This window comes from Syngnathus leptorhynchus, chromosome 2 (genome assembly GCF_054491065.1).
Source record: "Syngnathus leptorhynchus isolate UIUO chromosome 2, UIUO_Slep, whole genome shotgun sequence".
In the NCBI taxonomy this organism is placed as follows: domain Eukaryota; kingdom Metazoa; phylum Chordata; class Actinopteri; order Syngnathiformes; family Syngnathidae; genus Syngnathus; species Syngnathus leptorhynchus.
Window position 1 is genome coordinate 2,683,652 of NC_141196.1, and position 22,790 is coordinate 2,706,441.

At 46.0% G+C, this 22,790-nt stretch overlaps 2 protein-coding genes across 6 annotated transcripts in view; one reads left to right on the forward strand and one right to left on the reverse strand.

The window, feature by feature from the left end:
* Window positions 1–10,540, reverse strand: part of col4a6 (collagen, type IV, alpha 6) — a 52,416-nt gene extending 41,876 nt beyond the window's left edge. For 2 of the 4 annotated variants that reach the window (XM_085906166.1, XM_085906163.1), the window contains exons 1-2: window positions 9,663–9,768; window positions 7,345–7,439 (exon numbers count right to left, since the gene is read on the reverse strand). The gene's annotated coding sequence lies outside the window, so the exon portion shown is untranslated. Of the gene's footprint in view, window positions 1–7,344; window positions 7,440–9,662; window positions 9,769–10,328 lie in introns of those variants that run through there. The other 2 variants (XM_085906164.1, XM_085906165.1) reach the window with 2 other exon arrangements.
* On the forward strand, window positions 156–22,680 carry col4a5 (collagen, type IV, alpha 5 (Alport syndrome)). Of its 2 annotated transcripts, XM_085906168.1 has the most exons (50): window positions 156–534; window positions 9,698–9,754; window positions 9,822–9,911; window positions 9,996–10,040; window positions 10,229–10,273; window positions 10,343–10,405; window positions 10,479–10,532; window positions 10,621–10,647; window positions 10,724–10,804; window positions 10,906–10,968; window positions 11,044–11,079; window positions 11,145–11,186; window positions 11,254–11,346; window positions 11,733–11,786; window positions 12,614–12,670; window positions 12,758–12,802; window positions 12,871–12,924; window positions 13,013–13,054; window positions 13,160–13,253; window positions 13,444–13,731; window positions 13,804–13,893; window positions 13,960–14,030; window positions 14,236–14,427; window positions 14,515–14,683; window positions 14,759–14,851; window positions 14,925–15,029; window positions 15,108–15,179; window positions 15,251–15,276; window positions 15,341–15,491; window positions 15,560–15,673; window positions 15,739–15,906; window positions 16,114–16,203; window positions 16,288–16,434; window positions 16,508–16,606; window positions 16,685–16,774; window positions 16,859–16,998; window positions 17,059–17,185; window positions 17,265–17,444; window positions 17,527–17,577; window positions 17,655–17,840; window positions 19,311–19,444; window positions 19,516–19,588; window positions 19,669–19,740; window positions 19,820–19,948; window positions 20,029–20,127; window positions 20,206–20,418; window positions 20,491–20,668; window positions 20,740–20,854; window positions 20,928–21,100; window positions 21,257–22,680. In XM_085906168.1, the coding sequence occupies exons 1-50, from the start codon at window positions 445–447 to the stop codon at window positions 21,336–21,338; spliced, it is 5,049 nt and encodes a 1,682-aa protein (XP_085762294.1). In that variant the 5' UTR covers window positions 156–444; the 3' UTR covers window positions 21,339–22,680. The 2 variants fall into 2 exon arrangements, with proteins under 2 accessions (XP_085762294.1, XP_085762293.1); XM_085906167.1 differs by lacking the exon at window positions 15,251–15,276 and having other exon boundaries at window positions 157–534; window positions 15,108–15,205.
* Window positions 22,681–22,790: the final 110 nt, after the last annotated feature.

Genomic DNA, 22,790 nt, shown 5'->3' on the forward strand with positions numbered 1-22,790 from the left:
TGTTATATTCGTGACAAAACATAGCGCATAGTTGTTGGAACAAAAGTAAAGTTTGTTTTATTGTAAGAATTCGCCATAAAGTCGACGTGAAAGTGTAATTCAACACTATTTGAGTAGGCGTCTTCTCGGAGCGAAGGTGCGAGTGGCTGATATTAGTGCGCACTGCAAGTGGAAAGTAGATCCTACTGGGGCAGGTTCTGGAGAGAAATCAGAGAGGGGGACCAGAGACGCAGGGTACCACAGCCAGGACCACTTTGGAGCTTCTGCACGGCGACAGGAGAACCACTCTAGCGCCTCAGTGTTCCGCGTCTACGCAGAGCAAGACGCGCAAAGAGTGGAGTGAAGAGACGCGCGGCGATGACACGCCAGTAACAAGGCGCACTTTTCTCAATCGGAACGCGAGCGGATCCTGTTGAGTCCCCCTCCCCCGTGTATACGTCTAAGATGAGCAAAGAGGCGACGAGGCTGCCCCGGTACGCGGTGCCGCTGCTGCTGCTCGCCCTGTGCGCCGCTGTGCAGCGGACAGACTCTGCGGTAAGTTTGCGCTCCTTTTCCCGGACACCCAAAGTCCACCGGAGAGCCGCGGAGGAACAGGGGAATGGTGCAGCCTTGGCCCGGACACTAGCGGCTCTCCGACGGACACGTTTATAAATAGAGTGGTTGCTTTGCAACAAGTGTAACTTACTCGCCTTTTGCTTTATGCACAACTACAGTTTTACGACATTTATGTCTGTATTTTCTCCAAATTACCTGGAACAAAACAATATTGTCTTTTATTTTGGTTTTCGGGTTTTCACTGCCTTTAATGGCAATTCATGTATTGCATTTTGCAAAAAAGACTAACATCACTTTCTATGCAAACTTGTGACAAAAAGGTCAAATTTGCATTGCGGCTTAAATATTAATAAAAAAAAAAAAGAAAAACACGCGTGCATGTTTGTGCACATTTCACTTGTTTGCCTAGACGCCCCCCCCCCCCTCCCCAATAGCCGCCATGAAGCAGCTTTCTAACATTACCTCTATCGTGCATCCCGTCTAAAGTCAACAGTGCACCAGGCTCATGTAATATCCCAGCATTAGCTGAATATTAATACTCATGAATAATTCATATGGCATGCATACCAGTACTTCGGGAGCCACGCCCCCGCAACTCCAAACAGGCGTGTCCACGAAGGGCTTGCATACATTTTTTTAACCGAGACATAAGACAAGGTGGTTACCTTGGCAACGCTGTCTGCCCTATGGACTGACAACGTATGCAATGAGTATGAAAAGATCACGAAGAGTTATTATGACAGAGTAATTGTTACAGTGGGAAAATAGACTGAAATGTTCGATTTAGTTAAGGCAAGTCATATATACGGAAAGGCAAGAAGAAATGAATATTTTAATAAAATCAGTGTTAAAAAATTAGACTCAAGCTGCAAATGTAAATAAACAGACATTAAGTTCAGTTGATAAAGCGGCTGCCTGAAGATTATTAAAGGCACGAAAAAAATGACATAAACATTACAATTTTCTATCGAATACAAAAAACAAGGGCAACCGTAGTGGCGGCGGGCATTGACCCCAAATCATTTCTGCCATGATCATAACCAATTGCTCCCTGTGCGCTCACTGAGGCCACCTAGTGGATCATTGTGCTCATGACATGACATTCCTCAGCATTTTTTGGTTTTTTGTTGGTCATGTCCTATAACGTTTCCATCTTCAGAAATGTGTCTCTTGACGGAAATGGTAGTGAACTCTTAAACATACAGACATGCAACGGGCAAGGTCAGCTTTAAACGGAGCTTCACATCCATCTCGGCTATGTGTGTGTGTGTGTGTGTGTGTGTGTGTGTGTGTGTGTGTGTGTGTGTGTGTGCACATCACTCCTCACACAGATATGAATCTCCTCTTAGCCAGGTGAGGGAGTTCAGCAGTAACGCATACCTGGACATTTCCTTTGAACACACAATTAATTTGCCTTCCTGTGTGCGCACGCACACACACACACACACACACACACACACACACACACACACACACACACACACACACACACACACACGAGTCACCTGACCCACACAGTTTTGGTAGCCATAACAGCCTCAGGTTGTGACATCATGCTTTAGTTAAATCCTACTTTCTTCTCTCTCGCTTCGTTCCTTTACGTTAGCTTGCAAGTCGTAGCGCTCGGGCAAACCATTGTCGTAAAGTGCTAATCTTTTTAATTTGGAGTCAGAGTGCCGTGGGTTCTCTCCACTTGAGATGACCCAGAATGCTGACTTCCACTTAAGGGAAGAGGGAAAATTAAAAAAAAAACATGGAAAGCTTGTTTATGTTCCCAAAAAGACAGCAAAAGCTGTGTGCCACCGCGGTGCAAGAGAACAGAAGATGCCGCAAAAAGTCGCAAGTAGCCAAAAGTCAACGAGAGGCATCGGTAAATGTTTAAACAACTAATTAGCTCCTCTAAACGACATCCTATTTTTAAAAAGCTTTTCAAGGTTGTCACTTCAAACTCCATTTTTTGGAACTGATGAAAAGCCTCTAATAGATATCGATTCAAGCCAATTGTAGTAAAAGTTGTTTTGCGAGCTAAAATAAGGTAAGCCCAGAACATGTAGCTCTTGTCTCTGTTGTCACAGGTCATACAAGGGCACATGTGAGCGGTGAGTGCGTTTCCAGGCATTGGCTTGAACCTTCAGGAGGAACACCAAGGCCTCATGTTTAGCCCTCGGTGGTGATTCAGACGGAGGATTTCTGCCATTTCACAAAGTGCTTTTGTAGGGTTTTATGTTTTAAGGCCAGGCTAATGACAAAGTCAGACATCTGGACCGAGATGTTGTTGATTAATGTGCTACTTCAATTTTAGGAAGCTTTTGCGGACGCTGAATGATCAGGAATCTACCTGCAGAATTTCTTAAAAGAGGAATCAAATGCTTGGTTTGATTGCAAATGTAAGGTCAGAGGTCAGACTTGGTCCCATTTGTGTTTTGACAAATGTGGCCGCGATCCATCGGGCTAGCGCGCAAATCCACCTACTCAAAACCGTCATAAGACTCGCTGTTCGATTTCCTCTTTCCCTTCCGCTCATTTCGGGCCAAAGGCAACGCTCTGGGACAAATAAGTTCACAAAAACAGATATTCAGCTGAGGAATCAGAAAGGAAAATATAATAAAGCTGAGCGGAAGGAGAGTTATTGTAAGTAAATAAACGACTTGCAGCTTGTGAAGTTTGAGGGGAGCGGAAGATGGCATTTTTTTACGATATGTTTTCCTACAAGCAGGCCACGTTATTGTTTTGAATTCTTTCGACTTGAGGTGAGCAAAGAGAAGGGGGCGCAATCTGTCGAAGATCGACGGATGACCTCGATGTAAAGATGTCTCATTTACATCCTCATTTACGACGCCTGAACAAAATCCCTTAACGCAATCCCAGCAAATAAATGTCTTTACTAACGCTGCCCGCAGAAGCGTGCAGGGATTTTTTTTTATTCTGGCTCAAATCCAGATTTGGGAAGCTCCGCATCCCGACACTTAGGGATAGATGTACCGTACGATAAGTCGTGTTCTGGGCCTCTATCGGTTCATCTCACATGGGCCTCTACAGACCCCTAGACAGAGAGATGTCGGGGGAAGATAGGCCTCACGGCACTCGGCCGAGTGTGCACGCTCCTCGGCTATCTGCTGACGGATGAATGAAGCCGTCAGAGCTGCCTGACAGAGGCAGAGAAGGTGTTTTGACTGGCGAGGAAGATGCCAAAAAAGGAGTCCTGACTCTTTTCCCCTCTATGCTCGCTCCGTCTCTTCCAATCAGGGCACCTGTTTCTCCCATTATGCTAGAATCTTCTTTGGAGCTCAGTGAAATCCTTCTGGCTAATGACACTGGAGACTATGTGTGTCTTGTTTTGTTGGACCTGACCGCAGGGTTCGGACATTACTGCCCTAGAGTAGTTGAGATCCTACACGGCAGGCGAGACTTTTTACCTGAGTCCCCACTCAGCACCACTGTCGGATGGCGTTCCACAGGGTTCAATGTTAGGGCCCTACTGTTTTCATTGTATATGCTGCCCCCTGGATGCCATCTTAAGAAATGGTGGTCGTTCCTTTCACTGCTATGCAGATGCGTGTTTCTTCAACATGCAAAACGGACACCTCAGCCTTAAATTTAGGAAGCTGTGTCTTCAGATCTGTGTTCAAAGTTGGCACGTATGATGTTCCGGTTATGTGAACTTGGTTAGCAGTAATCCCAGGTCAGTGTGGTGGCTGGAATGTGACTAAGAGGGGCTCGTGCCGTGCCGTGCGGAGGACTCTGGCTCTTTGCTTCCCTTCCACGTTCTTACCTAAGTTTTTCCACCTTTATTGTCAATAAAATGCATCTCCGTGGGGGAAATTGAAAAAAAAAAAAAAAAGTCAAGCTGGCTGCTTTGTGCAAGAGTGGCGGCGCTGAATGCGGCGCATTCCAGGCCCTCTGCTACACAAACAGCACCCCCGCCGCCCGCAACGACGGGAAATCAAACATCTGTTGCAGCAGTGAGCGAGAGAGCAAAGGATGGTGACCGACTGACAGCTGAAGATGAGGCTGAAAAATGTCAAGTGGAGATCTTCTCGTACGCTAATTAAAAATAATATATGAGTTGCCTTGAGATACCTGACTTAAGGCAGCAGGTTATTTAACCGCCGAGCCTCATCTGGAGGATTCTCAGGTGCAAAGCAGACCGGGAACCTGCTGCGACCTGCCCCCCTTCACAAGATCTCTTCACAAAAATTGACAAGCATGTCTGGCTCAACACCTCAAAGCATTTTACAGGAGAGACGACGTCTAATACATCATCTAACTCATCCATAAATCATCCCGATGAGGCTTTAATTAAAAACAATTTCAAGCCATAAATTGTGCTCAACGGTGGTAATGAGACGTTTGAGGAGGACAGGAACAATGAGTCACATTCAAACTGACATCATCATTGTTTTATGAAATATGAAACGTTGAAGTCAGAAAGCCACAAATTTGTTTGCATTATTGTTGTAATTGGATTTAGTGATTTACTATTAATTTCATGGATGGGCCTCTTAAATGCTAGAGGGGGCCAACAATTTTTCATCAAATGTTTTTAGTACTGGGCAGTATAAGCGCAACAAATACATGTCTGCCATCTAGTGGTGATTGGTGAGATTACAACTCAAAACTACAGTCGACCTCTGAATATTCAGTTTGTTTTAGGGCAAGCGTAACCGGCAGAATGTGTAACGTTTATTGTAATGCTGATTAATATACTGCTTGCTTGTCAACAAAATAGAAAAGAGAATTTAAAAAAAGAATCATATATTAAATTGCAATCGCAATATTGAGAAGAAAAAATAAAGGCCCTCAGCCTGACGTTCTACCTAATCTCCCTTCATCTTTCCACTGGCTATGAGAGCATCTCACTCAACCCCCAAAAGTATTTGTCCCACATTCTCCCAGAAAAGAAGGCTTATCTTGTTGTGTCTACAATTGCTGCTCTCGGGTAAATGTTAAGATTAGGCGCCGGCTCATCCAAACAAATTTTGTACACTCCGAGCAGAGCACTATGCCGTTTACTTAAGGCCACTTCAATAGCTCCGCTGGCAACGCATTCATGTCTACCTTCTGGTCAGTTCCGCCGTGACACGCATCTAAGCTAATCATCCCTTGCTCCGATTACACGCTACGCCGCTACCGCTCTCTGCGTGTGTTGCGAGAACCCGACGCAGTCATGTTCAAACCTGCGCGAGACAGGGCCGGGCCTCGACGGGATTGATATCATGGAATTAAAACGCAGACTCTCCAAATAATACCTGGCCGTCCGCCACGCCTTTGGCTTTTGGAAGAAGACGACGTCTGTTCAAAGAAATGGTGACGGCGATGACTAATACATTTTTCGGAAAGCCAAAGAAAGAACGTAATACTCAGACTAATTACAGATCACCATTCACATATTTTGGAATTCCTTTTTTTTTTTTTTTTATCTAAGATGAATCAATATCAGACAAATGTTGATGGAGCCACTCCTCTCTCACCTCCTCACTACGGCACTAATATTAGCAGTTGTATGCAAAGCGCAATGAAAATCCAAATGTGAGTACTGTCTGTAAACGTTTCGCCTCACTCAACGTAAATGCTAATTAGCATTAAGCTAGCCACTTAAATGCGAAGCTATCTGCTTGTTTTATGATTGTCTTTTTCTTATATGTAGTTTCATAGTATATTTCAACTAGGAGTTCTGTCAACCAGCTCCAAGTATTAAGTACTTTTGTTTTTTCATGACTTAAGCTTTCTCCCTATTATTGGATTTGAATGCAGCGATAGAAAAATGAGCGTTCATTTTAATTACACTTGATAAACTTTGGTATTTGTTGGCCTGTTTCAAAAGAAGGTTTTGCCGATGAAGTACCAATTCCTGGAGGAGCATAGTGACAAGATCACACACGTGCGAGCGTGGGGAGCTTGAGCTTTGTCAGTAGGGGTCTTCCTTCTCTAGTCAAAACACACTCCAATTTTTGGGCCGATGAGAAGAAAATATTTGCTTTGGTCGCCTCCTTCGGGGCGTCGTCACCTTGAAGTAGTCAAAGTCCAACCGCGATGAAAGGGATCAAGGCAACGGCTCGGAGGCCGGAGCACCAACCCTTGGGATAAACCAACACGCTGATGCTTACCACACTTGATGACCCAATCGGAGTCCTCTTAATGTTCCTCTAGTTACAGAATGTCGTGGTTCAAAGTTTGCGCCCACACTGTTTTATATTTTCTAGGTTTTTAGTTGACAGAATTTAGAGATCCCACAGAGCAGAGAGACTACGGAGGAATGTTGAACGCTGTGCTCAACGCGTGTTAAAGTCGAGTTGGTTGAAGTTTGAAGATTTATAATTACCGTGACATTCCATGCTAATTCGAGTTAGCACGTCAAGGGCATTTTGCATTGTGTGGCAGCATTGAGCTAGCAGACTTTTGTAAGATTAAATGAATTTAATGGGTCTGATATTTTGGTATTCAAACACACAGTGTTGAATTATTTGTAGTTTTATGTGTCAGTTTTAGAGAAAGTTTCAACTGGGAGTGACAATTTCAATACATTTCAACGCATAACACAGTTTTTATTTAATTTAAAGTAAGCAAAACATTTTTTATATTTAAGCAAAGTGTTAAGGTTCGAATTATGTCTAATAGTCAAGTGGCTTACAATTAGGAATCCATGTATATGGAACTAAACCGCAATCGCTTTCCTTTTTTTTTTTAATTCAAACATTTAGGCCAACTTCTTTTTTGTTGTCATTAATGCTGGTAGAAAATATGTAGCAGACAAAGTAATTTCTTATTATTTGCTGATTCCAAACTCACCTTCCTCCACATCCTCACCTGTCTCTGCTCCTGCTTTGTTGAGTGAAACAGCGCCGTCTAGCGGTCAAACTGGGAGTTGAGGGTTTTTTCCCAACCTTTGACAGAACATGACAAACTTGTAAAAATTCAAGGAGGGAGGGAAAGGTTTTACTGCAGCTGTCAACACTTATTCTAATATTTAGTGCTGTTTGGTCATCACATCCGCACGCAGAAAAGGTGATTGTCAGACATGACTGGTTCTTTATGAACCGTACGCGGTGCCAAATAGCAGGCCCGTCTCGGCTTGTCAGTTCAAGATGGCAGGAGCGCCGACTTCCCTCGGGCCTGCCGGCTTGGGCTGGCACCAAGGGAGGAACGCAAAGAAGAGGAGTGAGAGAGTGCGAGCCAAAGGGAGGGAGGGAATATTTGCAGCTCAGTGACCTTTGCAAGTGGATTACACGGCCATTGACTCTTATATTTGGATTATTGAGCCCGGTTCAGGGCAGTTCACATCGACAGCTATAATTACAAATCGACAAAGAGCTCTTTTTAAATCAATTCGAGAAAATATGAAGCGACGTGACATCTTCCTTCGAGCCAATATATGCGCTCACGTATATGTAAATGAAATTGAATTACATAAAACGGGCAGAACAAGAAATAGATATTATTACATACATACATAGATTGTTGATGTGTTTACTTTCAGTCTCTTTTGTACAGTCGAACCAGAATTTTATGAGTCCATAACAGACAAGGGTGCAATTATCTGTCTTTCGAGAAGGTTAATGCAAAACATTTTCTGCTCTTTCCTCGTTTCACGTGATTAAATAATCATTTTTTTATCGCCAGGAGGCACACCTTTTTGTGTGCAGACATTCACTGTTGTGTTGACACAAGGCTGGCGGAGCTCCATTGCACGCAGGTGCGCAAGCCAGGGGGGGGGGAGGACCAGTAAACATGTACAAGATGTAAAGAGCAGACGTGAGATCAAGGTCAAAGTTCAAGTGCAAAAGAAAGGAAATGAGAAGAAAAGGAGGTAGAAAGTCAGTATTAAAAAAAAATGTTTCACAATCTGGAATGACGCACAAAAACGTGAGTGGTAGTCTCGCCATTGGAGAGCAGACTGCATTGAGCTGAAGCAGACCAGAGACTAATCTGGAGATCCAGGCTTTGTAAAAAAACACACCCGTGCACACCCACGCACGCACACACACACCCTTGACTACCCATGTGCAAATGCATTCAGACATGAGCAACAGCAACACCCTCTAACCCTGACAACAAGTTTTGTGCCTAATGCCAAGATGTAGCATTCGCTAGCAATGAACTTCAACTTGCTAGCTTGATGTTCTGTGATGCCCAGCTGGCACTGAGCGCATCAACAACCATGGGAAAAACTTTTCTCAGCTTTCTTTCCACCAAACAATCTCCTCACTCTGTTTATTAGTCGTGTTAGCTGAGAGAAATTGTGGGAATCCGGTTTATTTACTGATCACTATTACATCGCTAATACATTAGACGGCTGTTTTCCTCTTGACCTTGCACCTGTCTTCTCAAAACCAAGCAAATGTGCACAACTCCCGAAATTTCCTGTGGGAAGAAATGTGGTTCTTGTATGGTTGTGAGGTTGTGTGTTCAGTAAAAACGTGAAACGTTTGTGTAGAGTTAGTTTGAGTAGATTGCGTTTGTTGTGATTTAAATAATCAGCTAGCCATTTATGACCAATTTATACAGAAGTCCAAGTGATTTCCCAAACATTCACATACCTCCTCTTGCACCTGTTTCTTAAAGCTACGCAAGGGCGCCCTCCTGTGGCGCAGAAGGGTATTGTTTTAAATACCATGCTGTTTTTTTTTGTACTATTTAATGCATTTCCGGACGTATTTAACAAAGTCTTTGATATTCTTTTGTTAAAATACAACAAAGGGTAACAAATGACAAGATTTCAATAAAGCTGATTGTGATTCTATGCCAACTATGCTAGTGATCTCTAACATATTGTGTTTGTGTCAGTGATCAGAAACTGACACCAAGGCATATTCTTAAAGTTTTCCAAAAATATTTCATTTCAGTATAAGAGTGTAAGAACAAATTTGCACTTGTAGGTGAGTCAGAGAGTTGTCAGTCGTCACAGCGTTTAAATTTATGTAAAGTTGTAAACACATTTTTTTTAGCGTTCGTTAGCTGAATGGTTAACTGAAAGAAACATAAATGCGTATATTTTTTCTTATTTACAGTTTTGTCATTTGTAGCTTTTCCATGGATATTAGAAAGAATAAGCAGCTCACAACACAATGGTCTCCAATTCATTTCATTATGATGAGTCTTTTTTTTACCTGATGAATAAAGGTCCATCTTTTTTGTCCATCAGGCTTGCCATGGGTGTGCAGGATCCAAATGTGACTGCAGTGGAGTCAAAGGAGAAAAGGTAATTGAAAAGAGAAATTCATGTTTGAGTGACGTCACCTATGTTCAATAATGGTGTCGGTGCACAGGGTGACAGGGGTTTCCCAGGTCTCACCGGACAACCAGGGGTGCCAGGATTCCCGGGACCGGAAGGGCCAATCGGACCCCGAGGAGAGAAGGTCGCTCATTATTGAAAACGAAATGACTGTTTTGCTAATAGTAATAATTCCAACTCATGTTTTCTTACTTGTTGTGTCTTTCAGGGTAGTGATGGACCTATGGGTTTAGGTGGCCCAAAAGGAATAAGAGTGAGTTTTATTATTCTCACCATAAATGTAGACCGTTGTATTAGATTACGAAAATTAGTTTTAAATTATCGGTGGGATTGTAGTTCTCGTTTCTCTCCAACAGAGGTCACTATTTCCACGTGAATCTAGTCACGGGTAGCTTCCATGCCCATGGCTGACCTTGGTTATCTTTTCTTTTTTTCTTTTAGGGACCTGCCGGATTGCCAGGATTCCCAGGAACACCAGGACTTCCAGTGAGTTTTTATAGTTTGCAACAATGCTTTCGTGTAATTGAAAATGGATTTTTACCTCTTGTTTCCCAGGGTCTGCCGGGGCAGGACGGAGCTCCAGGCCCAAGAGGAACGCCAGGATGCAATGGGACTAAAGTATGTTGAGGATAAAAAGGTTTGTGTTAATTCAAATATTTACATTTTCATACATTTGTTTTCTATCGACTAGGGAGAAATAGGCTTCCCGGGAACATCCGGAATCCCAGGACAACAAGGACTGTCGGTTAGTCTAGAAAATAACTTACCTATAATTTGACTCTGCGGCACACTGATCCACATTCATTCAATTATTTGATCATCCTCTTCCCTAGGGTCCACCTGGTCTTCCTGGACAGAAGGTTTGTGGTTTGAACTGCTTCCCGATAAGGGGCCAAACTCTTATTCCAAACAAAAACACATTGGACCATATCACAGGGCGATCCTGGTGACGTGATCTCGACAAATCGCTTTGGGGAGAAAGGAGCTGTGGGATTTCCTGGACTGCCAGGAGTTCCTGTGAGTCTTCTTAGAGCTTTTGTTGCATTTATTTTTAATCATTAGACTGAAGTAGAACTTGCAAGATTTTGACTGGTCTCTCATGCTTGGAAACGTCCAAGGGTCCTCCAGGGCCTGCCGGCTACCAAGGTCCAATTGGCCCTCCAGGACCGAGAGGCTTTGAGGTAACAGAATAAAAATTAGTCACACAATACGTCATCATAGCGTGATGCTAAGCTAACTCCATTGTTGTGCGGCAGGGTCGACCTGGTCCTCCCGGTCCTCCTGGACCTAAGGTGAGGTTGTTTTTGTTTAATTTCTATGAGCTCCATTCTCATGGCAATTCTTCTTGCTGAAACAGGGAAACATGGGACTGAATTTCCAAGGCCCCAAAGGAGAGAAGGTACCACCCCCTAACAAAGCTTTTCCTTGCATTATCTCATTTTGTACCAATTTAATTGTGAACGCAGGGCGATCCTGGTTTACTGGGTCCTGCTGGGCCGCCGGGGCAAGTTGGGGAACAGAAGAGGCCAACCGAGACAGAGATTCAGAGAGGCGACAAGGTAAACTTGTGACAATATATCTATTTATATACTGCAATGACATCTTGCGACAGATGTAAATATAGTATATTTAACCACTGTTAAAACAAACACTCAAATTTGATCTAAAAGTTTGGTAGCTTAATGCTAACAGGCAAGGTGTCACAAACATATTTCAGATCCAGACTCCAAGTTTTCCTCTTCAAAGTAACCCCTAACGCACTCTGCTAGCCTCTTGATACATCCCTTGAGTTTTACGAAACAGATTTTTTATTTTTTATTTTAATGATGTCCTGCCACAATTCAGGGTTGGTAGTCGGGGTTTGAAAAATACAGTACACCTGTTTGGAAATGTTTGTTTTTAGATACACAGTACTCATCAGTGTCTTGCATTTCTGTTTTGAAAGGGTGACCCAGGAATTCCAGGCTCCCCAGGTGATCCCGGCTATCCAGGTCCCCCTGTAAGTGTCTGTCATTTGTAAATCAGTCCAGTCGTCCATCCATCCATCCGTCCGTCCATCTGTCCATCCATCCATCCATCCATCCATCCACCTAATCATCCATCCATCCACCTAATCATCCACCTAATCATCCACCTAATCATCCACCTAATCATCCACCTAATCATCCACCTAATCATCCATCCACCCACCCACCCACCCACCCACCCACCCACCCACCCACCCACCCACCCACCCACCCACCCATCCATCCATCCATCCATCCATCCATCCATCCATCCATCCATCCATCCATCCATCCATCCATCCATCCATCCATCCATCCATCCATCCATCCATCCATCCATCCATCCATCCATCCATCCATCCATCCATCCATCCATCCATCCATCCATCCATCCATCCATCCATCCATCCATCCATCCATCCATCCATCCATCCATCCATCCATCCATCCATCCATCCATCCATCCATCCATCCATCCATCCATCCATCCATCCATCCATCCATCCATCCATCCATCCATCCATCCATCCATCCATCCATCCATCCATCCATCCATCCATCCATCCATCCATCCATCCATCCATCCATCCATCCATCCATCCATCCATCCATCCATCCATCCATCCATCCATCCATCCATCCATCCATCCATCCATCCATCCATCCATCCATCCATCCATCCATCCATCCATCCATCCATCCATCCATCCATCCATCCATCCATCCATCCATCCATCCATCCATCCATCCATCCATCCATCCATCCATCCATCCATCCATGAAAAACATCTGCTCACCCGAGTTTTGTTGTTGGCTGCAGGGTACCCCTGGTGGCCAGAAAGGAGAAAAGGGAGAACCGGGAGAGGCAGGCAAACGTGTGAGTTAAACCACCAAAACCCAGCTGGGGTGTGTGTTTTTACGTTACACTCACTCCCATTTCAAAAATCAATCAATTTTTTGACAGGGCAAACCAGGAAAAGACGGCGACCCTGGTCCACCAGGCTTCCTTGTGAGTTCTCAATACAGAAAATGTCCCATTGATGAGAATTTATGAATTCTAATCTCCTCTTCTCTTAGGGTCTCAAAGGAGACTCAGGCCTTCCGGGTTCCCCAGGCAGGGATGGAGAGAGAGTAAGAAAAATCATTTATTTTCTAGATAATTAAACAGATTGTGATGTCATGTTTTGTTAATATGTACTCAAATATCTTTCCTTCAAAGGGCATGAAAGGAGAACGTGGATTCCCCGGTGCTCCAGGATTGGTGTGTATTCCATCTAACCTTGATGTCTTCCAAACAATAAAAACATCTTGATCATTGAACGTTACTACCGTATCGGGTTTGGCTTGATTGTCTTTGTCCCATCAGGTGATTAGCGGGCAGACAGGAGCACAGGTGGGTCCAAAAGGCGAGCCCGGGTTTCCTGGATCACCTGGCGGTAAAGGAGACAGAGGTCCAACAGGTCAGTGGAGAACCGAGTTTATTATTGTTAAAGCAAACAAATCATTGGAAACTGGAATTGATTGTTTTACATTTGGCTTTGTCTGAAATAAAAATAATACGTTCTAAGAGAACGCTGACCTAATTAAAGCAAAGTATTGTCGAATTATAGTGAAGATTCCATCTCCCTCTCTCATTTTGTCCTTTTCCAGGTTTATCAGGACCTCCAGGAGCACCAGGAATTCCAGGTGGTGGTGGTGGTGGTATACCTGGACAGCCAGGCTTTCCAGGAGAGAGAGGTCAAAAGGGAGACACGGGCAGTCCGGGGATCTCTCTTCCAGGTCCTCCGGGTCGCACTGGACCCTCTGGGGCGCAGGGTCAACCAGGGCCCCCTGGACCTCCAGGCTTTTCCACCGGTGGACAGAACTGTGTCCCTGGCGATCCTGGACGTGCCGGCCTTCCGGGAGAAAGAGGTTACCCAGGAGATGCGGGCCAGAAAGGTGAGATGCCGCTTTTTTTATTGGTGGTCATCGAGAAGTGATCGCTCGGTGATCTGTCATTCATCATTTCAGGTGAAAAAGGAGACACCTGCGTCAACTGCTTCAGTGGTACAACCGGTATCCCCGGACCCCCGGGTCCTCCTGGACAATCAGGTTACCCAGGTAACACGATACTTATAACAATGAGTCACTAGAAATGAAATAATCATTGGTCTGGGAACCCCTCAGGAAATCCTGGTGCCCCAGGTGTTAAAGGAGAAAGAGGATACCCTGGTTCATCTAGCGGAAATGGGCCACCCGTGAGTCCTTTTTTATTCCCTGGAAAGCTCTCCTATTAAATGTATATATGTATGTTAATCCGCCATCTTTTATCGACAAGGTAATCAGACCCCTTGGGTGGGACCTTCAATCACTAAATTTGCGGCCGGGCGGGATGGCTCATGTTTTTATAACAGGATTTCGATGGTTGGGCGTCTTACATACCGATTTATTTCTGTTCCACAGGGTGTGCCCGGTCCTCAAGGTCCTCCAGGATTCCCAGGAGAGAAGGGAGAGCCAGGCGAAGCCATCTCTGGAGGTGGTGCCAGGGGTGAGAAGGGTGACACTGGATTTCCTGGTCCACCTGGTCTTCCAGGTCTGGATGGACGGCCCGGTCGCGATGGGCAGCCCGGTCTTCCCGGGCCCAAAGGAGCTCCTGTAGGTTGCCACGATTCAGTCGTTCTGAGACTTGGACAGTTGGATCCATTCTGATTCTGATAAGATTTATTTTCTTGCTTCTAATAGGGACCTTTAGAGGGGAGAGGAGAGCGAGGGATCCCTGGTGATTCAGGTCCCCCTGGGATCCCAGGAGATCGAGGCACTCCAGGTTCCCCCGGCTTTGGACCCCCCGGACCATCTGGAGAAAAAGGTATCCAGGGTGTCTCTGGAAGACCTGGAGCTCCTGGTATACCTGGTGAGAGATTTTTTTTTTAATTTAAAGTCGTAATTCTTTCAAGGTCATGGAAATGACCCCATTTGTCACTAATAGGTGCAAAGGGTGAGTCAGGCTTGACAGTGGCAGAAAAAGGGCAGCAGGGACCCAGAGGTCTGGACGGGCAGTCGGGACTTCCTGGTGGACCAGGTATAGCTCTTCATCGTAGTGAGATATCATAAACAATGCATTCTTGCTTCTAAAATATTTTTGCTGATTTCAGGAAACCCAGGTCAGCCTGGTCAACCTGGTTTCCCTGGATTACCAGGACCCAAGGGTGACCCTGGACTGCCTGGTATTGGACTTCCTGGGCCCCCTGGACCTAAAGGTACTTTAACCTGAAATCGCTCATGATCCTCTAAATGCACATCCAAACTAACACTTATCATCTCTTCTTGTCATCAAGGGTTTTCTGGTACCCCCGGACAACCAGGAGCTCCGGGAGGAGCTGGTAGACCAGGGGTTGACGGCCTTCCAGGTCAACCTGGATTTCCTGGACCAAAGGTACACGGAAATTAAAACATTTTAAATGTAAAAGTGCAAAATAAGGCCAACCTGGATTTCCTGGACCAAAGGTACACGGAAATTAAAACATTTTAAATGTAAAACTGCAAAATAATGCATTTTCCTCTGTGACAGGGTGAACCTGGCTTCGGCTTACCAGGGCCTCCAGGTTTACCAGGTGTACCTGGAGCTAAAGGTTTCACTGGACCCAAGGGTGATCCTGGTTTCCCTGGAGGCCCTGGCTCACCAGGGCGATCTGGATTTGATGGCGTACCAGGACCTAAAGGTATTTGAACATTGCCGTTTAATTCTTTGTTATAAGCAAACCAACCTAATTATTTCTCTGCTGTCCAGGTGAACCAGGAATATCCGGTCTCCCTGGAGCTCGTGGCCCACCAGGACCCCCGACAGCAGGCTCACGTGGGCCTCAAGGGTCTCCTGGACTCCCAGGGCCAATGGGTCCACCTGGTAAAGAATACAACACTGCCCTACAACATGAAGGACCAAGTCTTAGAATTTTCTCACTCTTGCAGGATACCCTGGAGCGAATGGAGCAAAAGGAGACCCAGGGACCCCGGGTTTAGATATTCCCGGCTTGCCAGGAGATAGAGGAAGTTCTGGTTTCCCCGGTTCCCCAGGACCAATTGGATCTCCGGGACCCCCTGGAGGACCTGGAAGGGATGGCCTTCCTGGGCTGCCAGGTAAAGACTGACTATGTGAATTTGTGTGTCACAAGCTAAATAGACAGTCACATTGTCCCGACTTCAGGAGTGAGCCGATTGGATGACAACCAGAAAACGACTTTTAAAATTTCGAGATCATAACTTGATGTGTCGATACTGGAGTTTGTTGCTTTGGCATGATGGTGAATCAAAATTTTCAATTCTGACAACTCCTCTTGATTTTAGGTGCCAAAGGAGACATGGGTCCCATCGGATCTCCTGGATCAGCTGGAGGACCCGGTGGTCCTGGGGGACCCGGTGCTTCTGGTCAGAAAGGTATTTACCTCAAGTTCACCCCAAAGGATTTAATCACTCATCCCCATGTGCACTGTGTAATCTAGTTTCCCCCAACTTTGGCAGGTGAGTCTGGATTCCCTGGTAGGGATGGCGTTCCTGGCTCGACTGGAGCAAAAGGAGAAAGGGGTGATCCTGGCCTACCAGGACCTCCTGGATACAGTCCACCAACTCTGAATACAAAGGGTGATAAAGGAGACCCGGGACTACCAGGCAAGACATTTGGCACACTTGTGGACCTTCAACATAAGTGCAAAGTGTAAAAAGCGTTCTTGTCGTTTTGCAGGAGCATCAGGTTTTCCAGGCCAAAAGGGCATCCCTGGTATCAACGGTGACCCTGGACTTCCAGGATCAGATGGACGGCCTGGACTTCCTGGACCACCAGGTATGGCTTCAGCACTAAGTCCTAATTGCTGCGTCCAAGCAAACATTTGAATAAACATTCCGTTTCTATTGCGCATAGGACCAAAAGGAGATCCTGGCATTCCAGGTGGACCTGGCGGTCCTGGAGCTCCTGGACTAAAAGGCAGCATGGGAGAAATGGGATTTCCAGGTTGAGTTGAAATGCTTTTTCATCTCGAACACCCAGAAACACTTCCAAAGGCCTGAACTTAATCTGGGGGCATGTGTACCACAGGACCGTCAGGGCAGAAGGGTTTACCGGGCCTATCAGGTCGACCCGGAACTCCAGGCCAACCTGGAGTGCCCGGTTTTTCAGGAGCCAAAGGTGAACCTGGTTCTGCTGGGGTTGGACCGCCTGGACCACAGGGAATCAAGGTAGACTGGACCCCAAAGTCCTAAGTGGAGGAAATTCGATGAAACTGAAATCTATTGCAGGGCGATCCAGGCCAGTCAGGTTTTCCTGGCAGTCCAGGGGCTAAAGGGACTTCAGGATTACCAGGTCTTCCAGGACTACCTGGAGGGCCGGGTGCCAAAGGTGATCTAGGTCCACCAGGATTCCAAGGTATTTAGGTTTATACACTTTACCCGTGGGCATTTCATCTGACCCAACATAATCGGAACACCTGACCTCTTTCTGTCAGGATCTCCTGGTATTCCCGGTCCAAAGGGTCTCGACGGTGGGCCCGGTGGCCCAGGCTTAACGGGAGCTCCTGGCCGACCAGGAGAGCCTGGCCGATCAGGTGCACCAGGATTTCCAGGAGATAAGGGTCAACCGGGTCGGGACGGGATCCCTGGACCGGCTGGCGTCAAAGGAGAGCCAGGTAAAAGTTGTGGTGGAAAAAAAGCATCAGCTTCAACATAGGAAGATAAAATATAATTGCTGTTTTTTTTTTTTTATTGAAGGGCTTCCAGGCTATGGTGAACCAGGACCCTCTGGACTTCCAGGACTGCCGGGTTTGTTGCCATTTAACACACGCACATGTGCCGACTCACGTGAAGTAATCCCCTCCCCCTCTTGTTCGATCAAAAAGGTGCCAAGGGAGACCCCGGTCCCACAGGCCCACCTGGCAGTCCGGGTTTCCCCGGTCCAAAAGGCGACGGTGGCTTCCCCGGCCTGCCAGGCTCTCCGGGGCCCATCGGCTCTCCTGGACCTCCAGGTCCAGCTCTACTGGGTCCTAAAGGCTTACAAGGACCCCCTGGACCACCGGGAAGAGCAGGTAAGGAACATATCCGTACCACGTGAACTTCCAGGAATTGCCGTCTGGTTTTTGGAGCGGGCCGTGGAGATAAAGATAAAATTCTTATCAAACTCTAAACAGGTTTCAGGTTGTAATTGATATTAGTTCTGTGAATTGCCACTTTGTATGCGGTTCCTATAAAACCAGCCAGCAACCCTGACGTAAATCACCAATGTCACTTGAGGACCGATTTGCATGAAACACTCTTTCACGAGTCACCACCATTGTCAGATCTGTTGAATCAACGTGTGACGTTTTAAGCACCGCCTTAAATGGGTGATCATCATCATCATCATCATCATCACACACCTTTCCAACCTCCTCATTGCACTTTGTGACGAGGGGAGTTGCCGCGTGTTTGTCTTCTCCGAGCCGCCCATTTATGTTGTTGTTCCTGCCACTGTGAGTCAAGCTGAGCCAGACATCAACCTCTCCAACACTACCAATTAAATTAGGCGCTTCAGATTTGATTGAGTACACTGAAGCGAGTCCACAAATTGGACTGAAATATTTGAGTGTTGCGGTTTCATCTGGCTTTGCTGTCCTACCCTTCTTTGATTCCACCAATCATCACCAAACAGTGCATGGATGTTGTCTGCAAATTTTTCCGTAAGGACCGAGCGGGAAAGCCCTTTTTTTTTTGTTTTCTGCTGTAACATTTTACCTCCATTTCTCTCATCCCTCCTCGTGATGACGCTCGCCGCAGGTCCATCAGGTCAGATTGACTGCGTCCAGTCTTTTTTGCACGTTCCTCCTCACCGACACTGTTAGAGCTTAAATTCCACTGTCTGATCTGCTTGAGAGGAAGTTGGCAAATGGTTGTAATGTCTCTCCTCTTTCACTTTTAACGCACACTGATGGTAACAGTCATGCACCCTGAGCAAGTAAGCACCGTTTTGGACAATTTGGGTTTTGTAGTAGAGTGAAAATGGCACAAGTCCACGGTTTGAGGTTTTAAGCAGACATGGGGAGCATGCCATCTGGATCAAACACTCCACTGAGATTGTGATTTAGTCAGTTGTGCACAGAAACACTCAGTGTGACTAACTCACCAGGAAAATAGAATTCGAGACGTAAGTGAACTTGAGATTCAAATCATTTATGATTATTATTATTGTTGAGGTTGTAATTTGTATTTCTGTTTTGATTCTTGTCTTCTGTCTAAACCTTTTTGTCGTTTATGTTTTGCTTCAACCCTCAACCACTTTTCCCGGGAATTCGGGGAAGCCTAGGTCCTCCAGGTTAGATGATTTTGATGATTTGGGGAGAAGCTGACTTTGAACGGATGTTGTGACATCACTGCGTCGTGGTTAAGATGAACCTTCCTTTCTCATCAACGTCGATTTAGCCTTGATTTCATTTTATAAACTCGAGCAATGTAAAGCAATAATCGTGCTTTGTATTTTCGACGTGCCGTGTCACCTGACCTCAGGTCTTCTGTGTACCAAGGTGTGCCTGGCCCACAAGGAAGTCGTGGTCCACCAGGAAGTGGTGGCGTTAGGGGAGAGAAAGGTATTCCCGGTGCTGCTGGTCAGCCAGGCTTCCCTGGACAGAAAGGAGACCTTGGCGTTCCAGGATTCTCAGTAAGAACTGAAGGAATCAAATTGAGTACTTACGACTTGATGATGTAACCGTCTTGGACCTTTCCCACCAGGGTTCACCCGGCTCTCCTGGTGCTCCTGGCGCAAAGGGTGACATCGGCCTGCCCGGCGTTCCCGGATTCCCAGGTTCTGTTTGTTCGGATGGAGAAGTGGATCTCAGGATTTGAAATCCATCATCTCTAAATAGGTGTTTGTATCTTAACCAGGACCAAAAGGAGACCCAGGACTTCCCGGCAGCTCTGGCCTTCCTGGTGACCCTGGAGATGTGGGACCGCCAGGTGAATATATTTAAGAGTGCCACTTTAGGTTTGGAGCCACAATTTGTATGACGCCACTTTTCTTTCTTTTTTGCTCCAGGCTTTCCGGGTGACCCTGGTGTTCCTCAGCCCCCCATTGTGATTAAAGGAGAACGTGGACCCCCTGGTCCTCTGGGCCAGCCGGGTGCTGGAGGGCTTCCGGGCTCTCCTGGACGTGATGGCCTCCCAGGTCAGTTTTCAGAAATGAGACTTGATTAGCCACTTCTGCAATAAAAAGCAATGTCATGATACTTTTGGCTCTATTTTCAGGTCAGCCAGGTGACTCGGGGGATCCTGGTCCCGAGGGTCCCCCCGGATTCAGCGGCCCCCCTGGAAGGAAGGGCGACAACGGACCTGCTGGTCAGCCTGGTGAGTTGACCCGAGCTGAAAGACCATCGTGAGTGAACGGTGATGCCTACAGTTGTCTCACATGTCATCTGATCCCAGGTCAGCGTGGCTATCCGGGTCCTCCCGGTTCTGACGGCCCACAGGGTGCTCCCGGTCTTCCTGGCTCGGGCTCGGCTGCCCACGGCTTCCTCATCACCCGACACAGCCAGATTCAGGAAGTGCCACTGTGTCCGGTCGGAACCAATCTCATATACGACGGCTACTCCCTGCTCTACGTGCAGGGCAACGAGCGGGCGCACGGGCAGGACCTCGGTAAAGAATCGGGACGGCAGAGCTTCTAAAACGCGTTCTGCACGGCTAATTATCTTCTGTGGCGTCCTCCAGGAACGGCGGGCAGCTGTCTGCGCCGCTTCAGCACCATGCCTTTCATGTTCTGCAACATCAACAACGTTTGTAACTTTGCTTCCCGTAACGACTATTCCTATTGGCTGTCCACGCCCCAACCCATGCCCACGTCCATGGCCCCAATCACCGGCGAGAGCATCAAGCCTTTCATCAGCCGGTACGACGCACACGCAAAGACGACGACTGAGGCGAGAACAATCCTCACCTTGTGTATCTGTCTAAACGTAGATGCTCGGTATGCGAAGCTCCCGCCATGGTGATCGCAGTCCACAGCCAAACCATCCAGATTCCAAACTGCCCCGCCAACTGGGAGGCTCTGTGGATCGGTTACTCCTTCATGATGGTAGGACATCTGCGCGTACTCGGCCAGTAATCGACCGTGATGTAACGCTTCGATCTTCTTTCCTGGATCGCAGCACACTAGCGCCGGCGCCGAAGGCTCCGGCCAGGCCCTGGCCTCCCCCGGCTCTTGTCTGGAGGAGTTCCGCAGCGCCCCCTTCATCGAGTGCCACGGCAGGGGCACGTGCAACTACTACGGAAACTCTTACAGCTTCTGGTTGGCCACAGTGGACGAAAGCGAGATGTTCAGGTACGGGGCAGACACAAAGGTTTAGACATCAAATGAAACTTTCCTTTTTCATCCAAAAGACTGTAGAAAAAAAAAAAAAAAAAAGAAGCTTGATCTAAAACAGGCAAACGGAAATTACATACAACACATGCAAACGCCTGACCTTTGCCCTCACAGCAAGCCCCAGTCGGAGACACTGAAGGCGGGCAACCTGCGGACACGCGTCAGCCGTTGCGTGGTCTGCATGAAGAGGACGTAACGGCGCACAGCAACCATCGCACCACCTGCATCCGAACGGCGGAACTGGTGGAATTCCATTGGTGCATTGTCTTCAAGTAAAAAAAAACAATGGTGCTACTGTGCAACACAGCTTAAGAAAAAAAAAAACTGACATAAATCTCCTTTTTTTTTTTTGCTTTGTTTTTCCTAAGAAGTACCTCAAAAAAAAAAAAAGCAGAGGAAAAATATTCACAAAACGGTGCCATGATGAATGTGTGATAACAAACATGCATTTTTTCACTCCCCCCTCCCCTCTCCACTTTGAACGTGACCCAGGTGTTCTTCCTTTTCTACACATGCTCTTTTTCTTGTTTTCTTTTCTTCTTGACGAGGAGGGTGCGGATGAAGCTCTCCGTGGTAACCAAACGGGCACTTTGACTTCGGGACATCCAAGATGCGAGATGCACTGACTAGGAGCTTTCCTTTTGTGAGACTGACTTGGCTTTGTTTTGATTTTGACCACTTTTTCTTTTTTTTTTTTTTGTCTTGCCCTTTCTTTCTTATTTCTATACGTCCGTCGTGACACGTGGTGGTACTTACTAACCCTGCTACAAACACGCCTGCTAACTCGTTTCTTCTTTTGTAAGTAATAAAATGTGTATATTGTGTAAAACACTTTTTATTATTAGCGTATTAGGTCTTGAATTGGTAACGAGCATTTTTGCAGGTTTAGTTCGCTTACACTCACTCACGCAACACACACACACACATTGTACAAAGTAAGGCTTTTATGAATGAAAACAGTATTTTATATATAATAAATATATATTTCTTAAAAAAAAAAAGAGGTTACTTGGCAGTGGGTGTTTTAAGGTCATGCAGTTCACCAAAAAACAAACTACTGAGCACAGTCAAAGCCATTTCCCTGCAACAAGTGTGTACGATATTAAAATCACTTAACCTTTTGTATTCAATTTGTAGAATTAATAATAAAGCTGAATTAAGGGGAGTTTTAAGATTGTCTGATGATCGGGGAAATGTTTCACAGGATTTTAATTAAATCATGGCTTCTTGTTACGAAAACCATGTCATGTCGTGTTGTTTCTTCATTTGTTTATTTTTTTTTTTAAACATTTCCAGGTGTTGGGCTTCGCTGTAAAATGTGAGCCTGAATTCCTGCACCAAAAATCTCCAATTTTCACACTCAATTTAACGTGTGCAACATTAGTAGGAGTCTCTAATTTTACTGTGACTTTGTGAGATGTTCTTTGGGTCAAGCTGGGGTGCGATTGTAATTTTCTTTTTTTTTTTTTTTCAAGTTCCTGTTCTGGCATTTCGAAGTTGTTATAAGCGAAAGACTGAAATAAATACAATGACCAAAATGTTGTGCGCTGAAAATGGATCATTTCCACTCTTCTGGCTCAATAAAGGTTGGAAAGCATCATTTGTGAGACTAGACAGATGAGTAACTCATTGACCAGCAGGTGGCAGT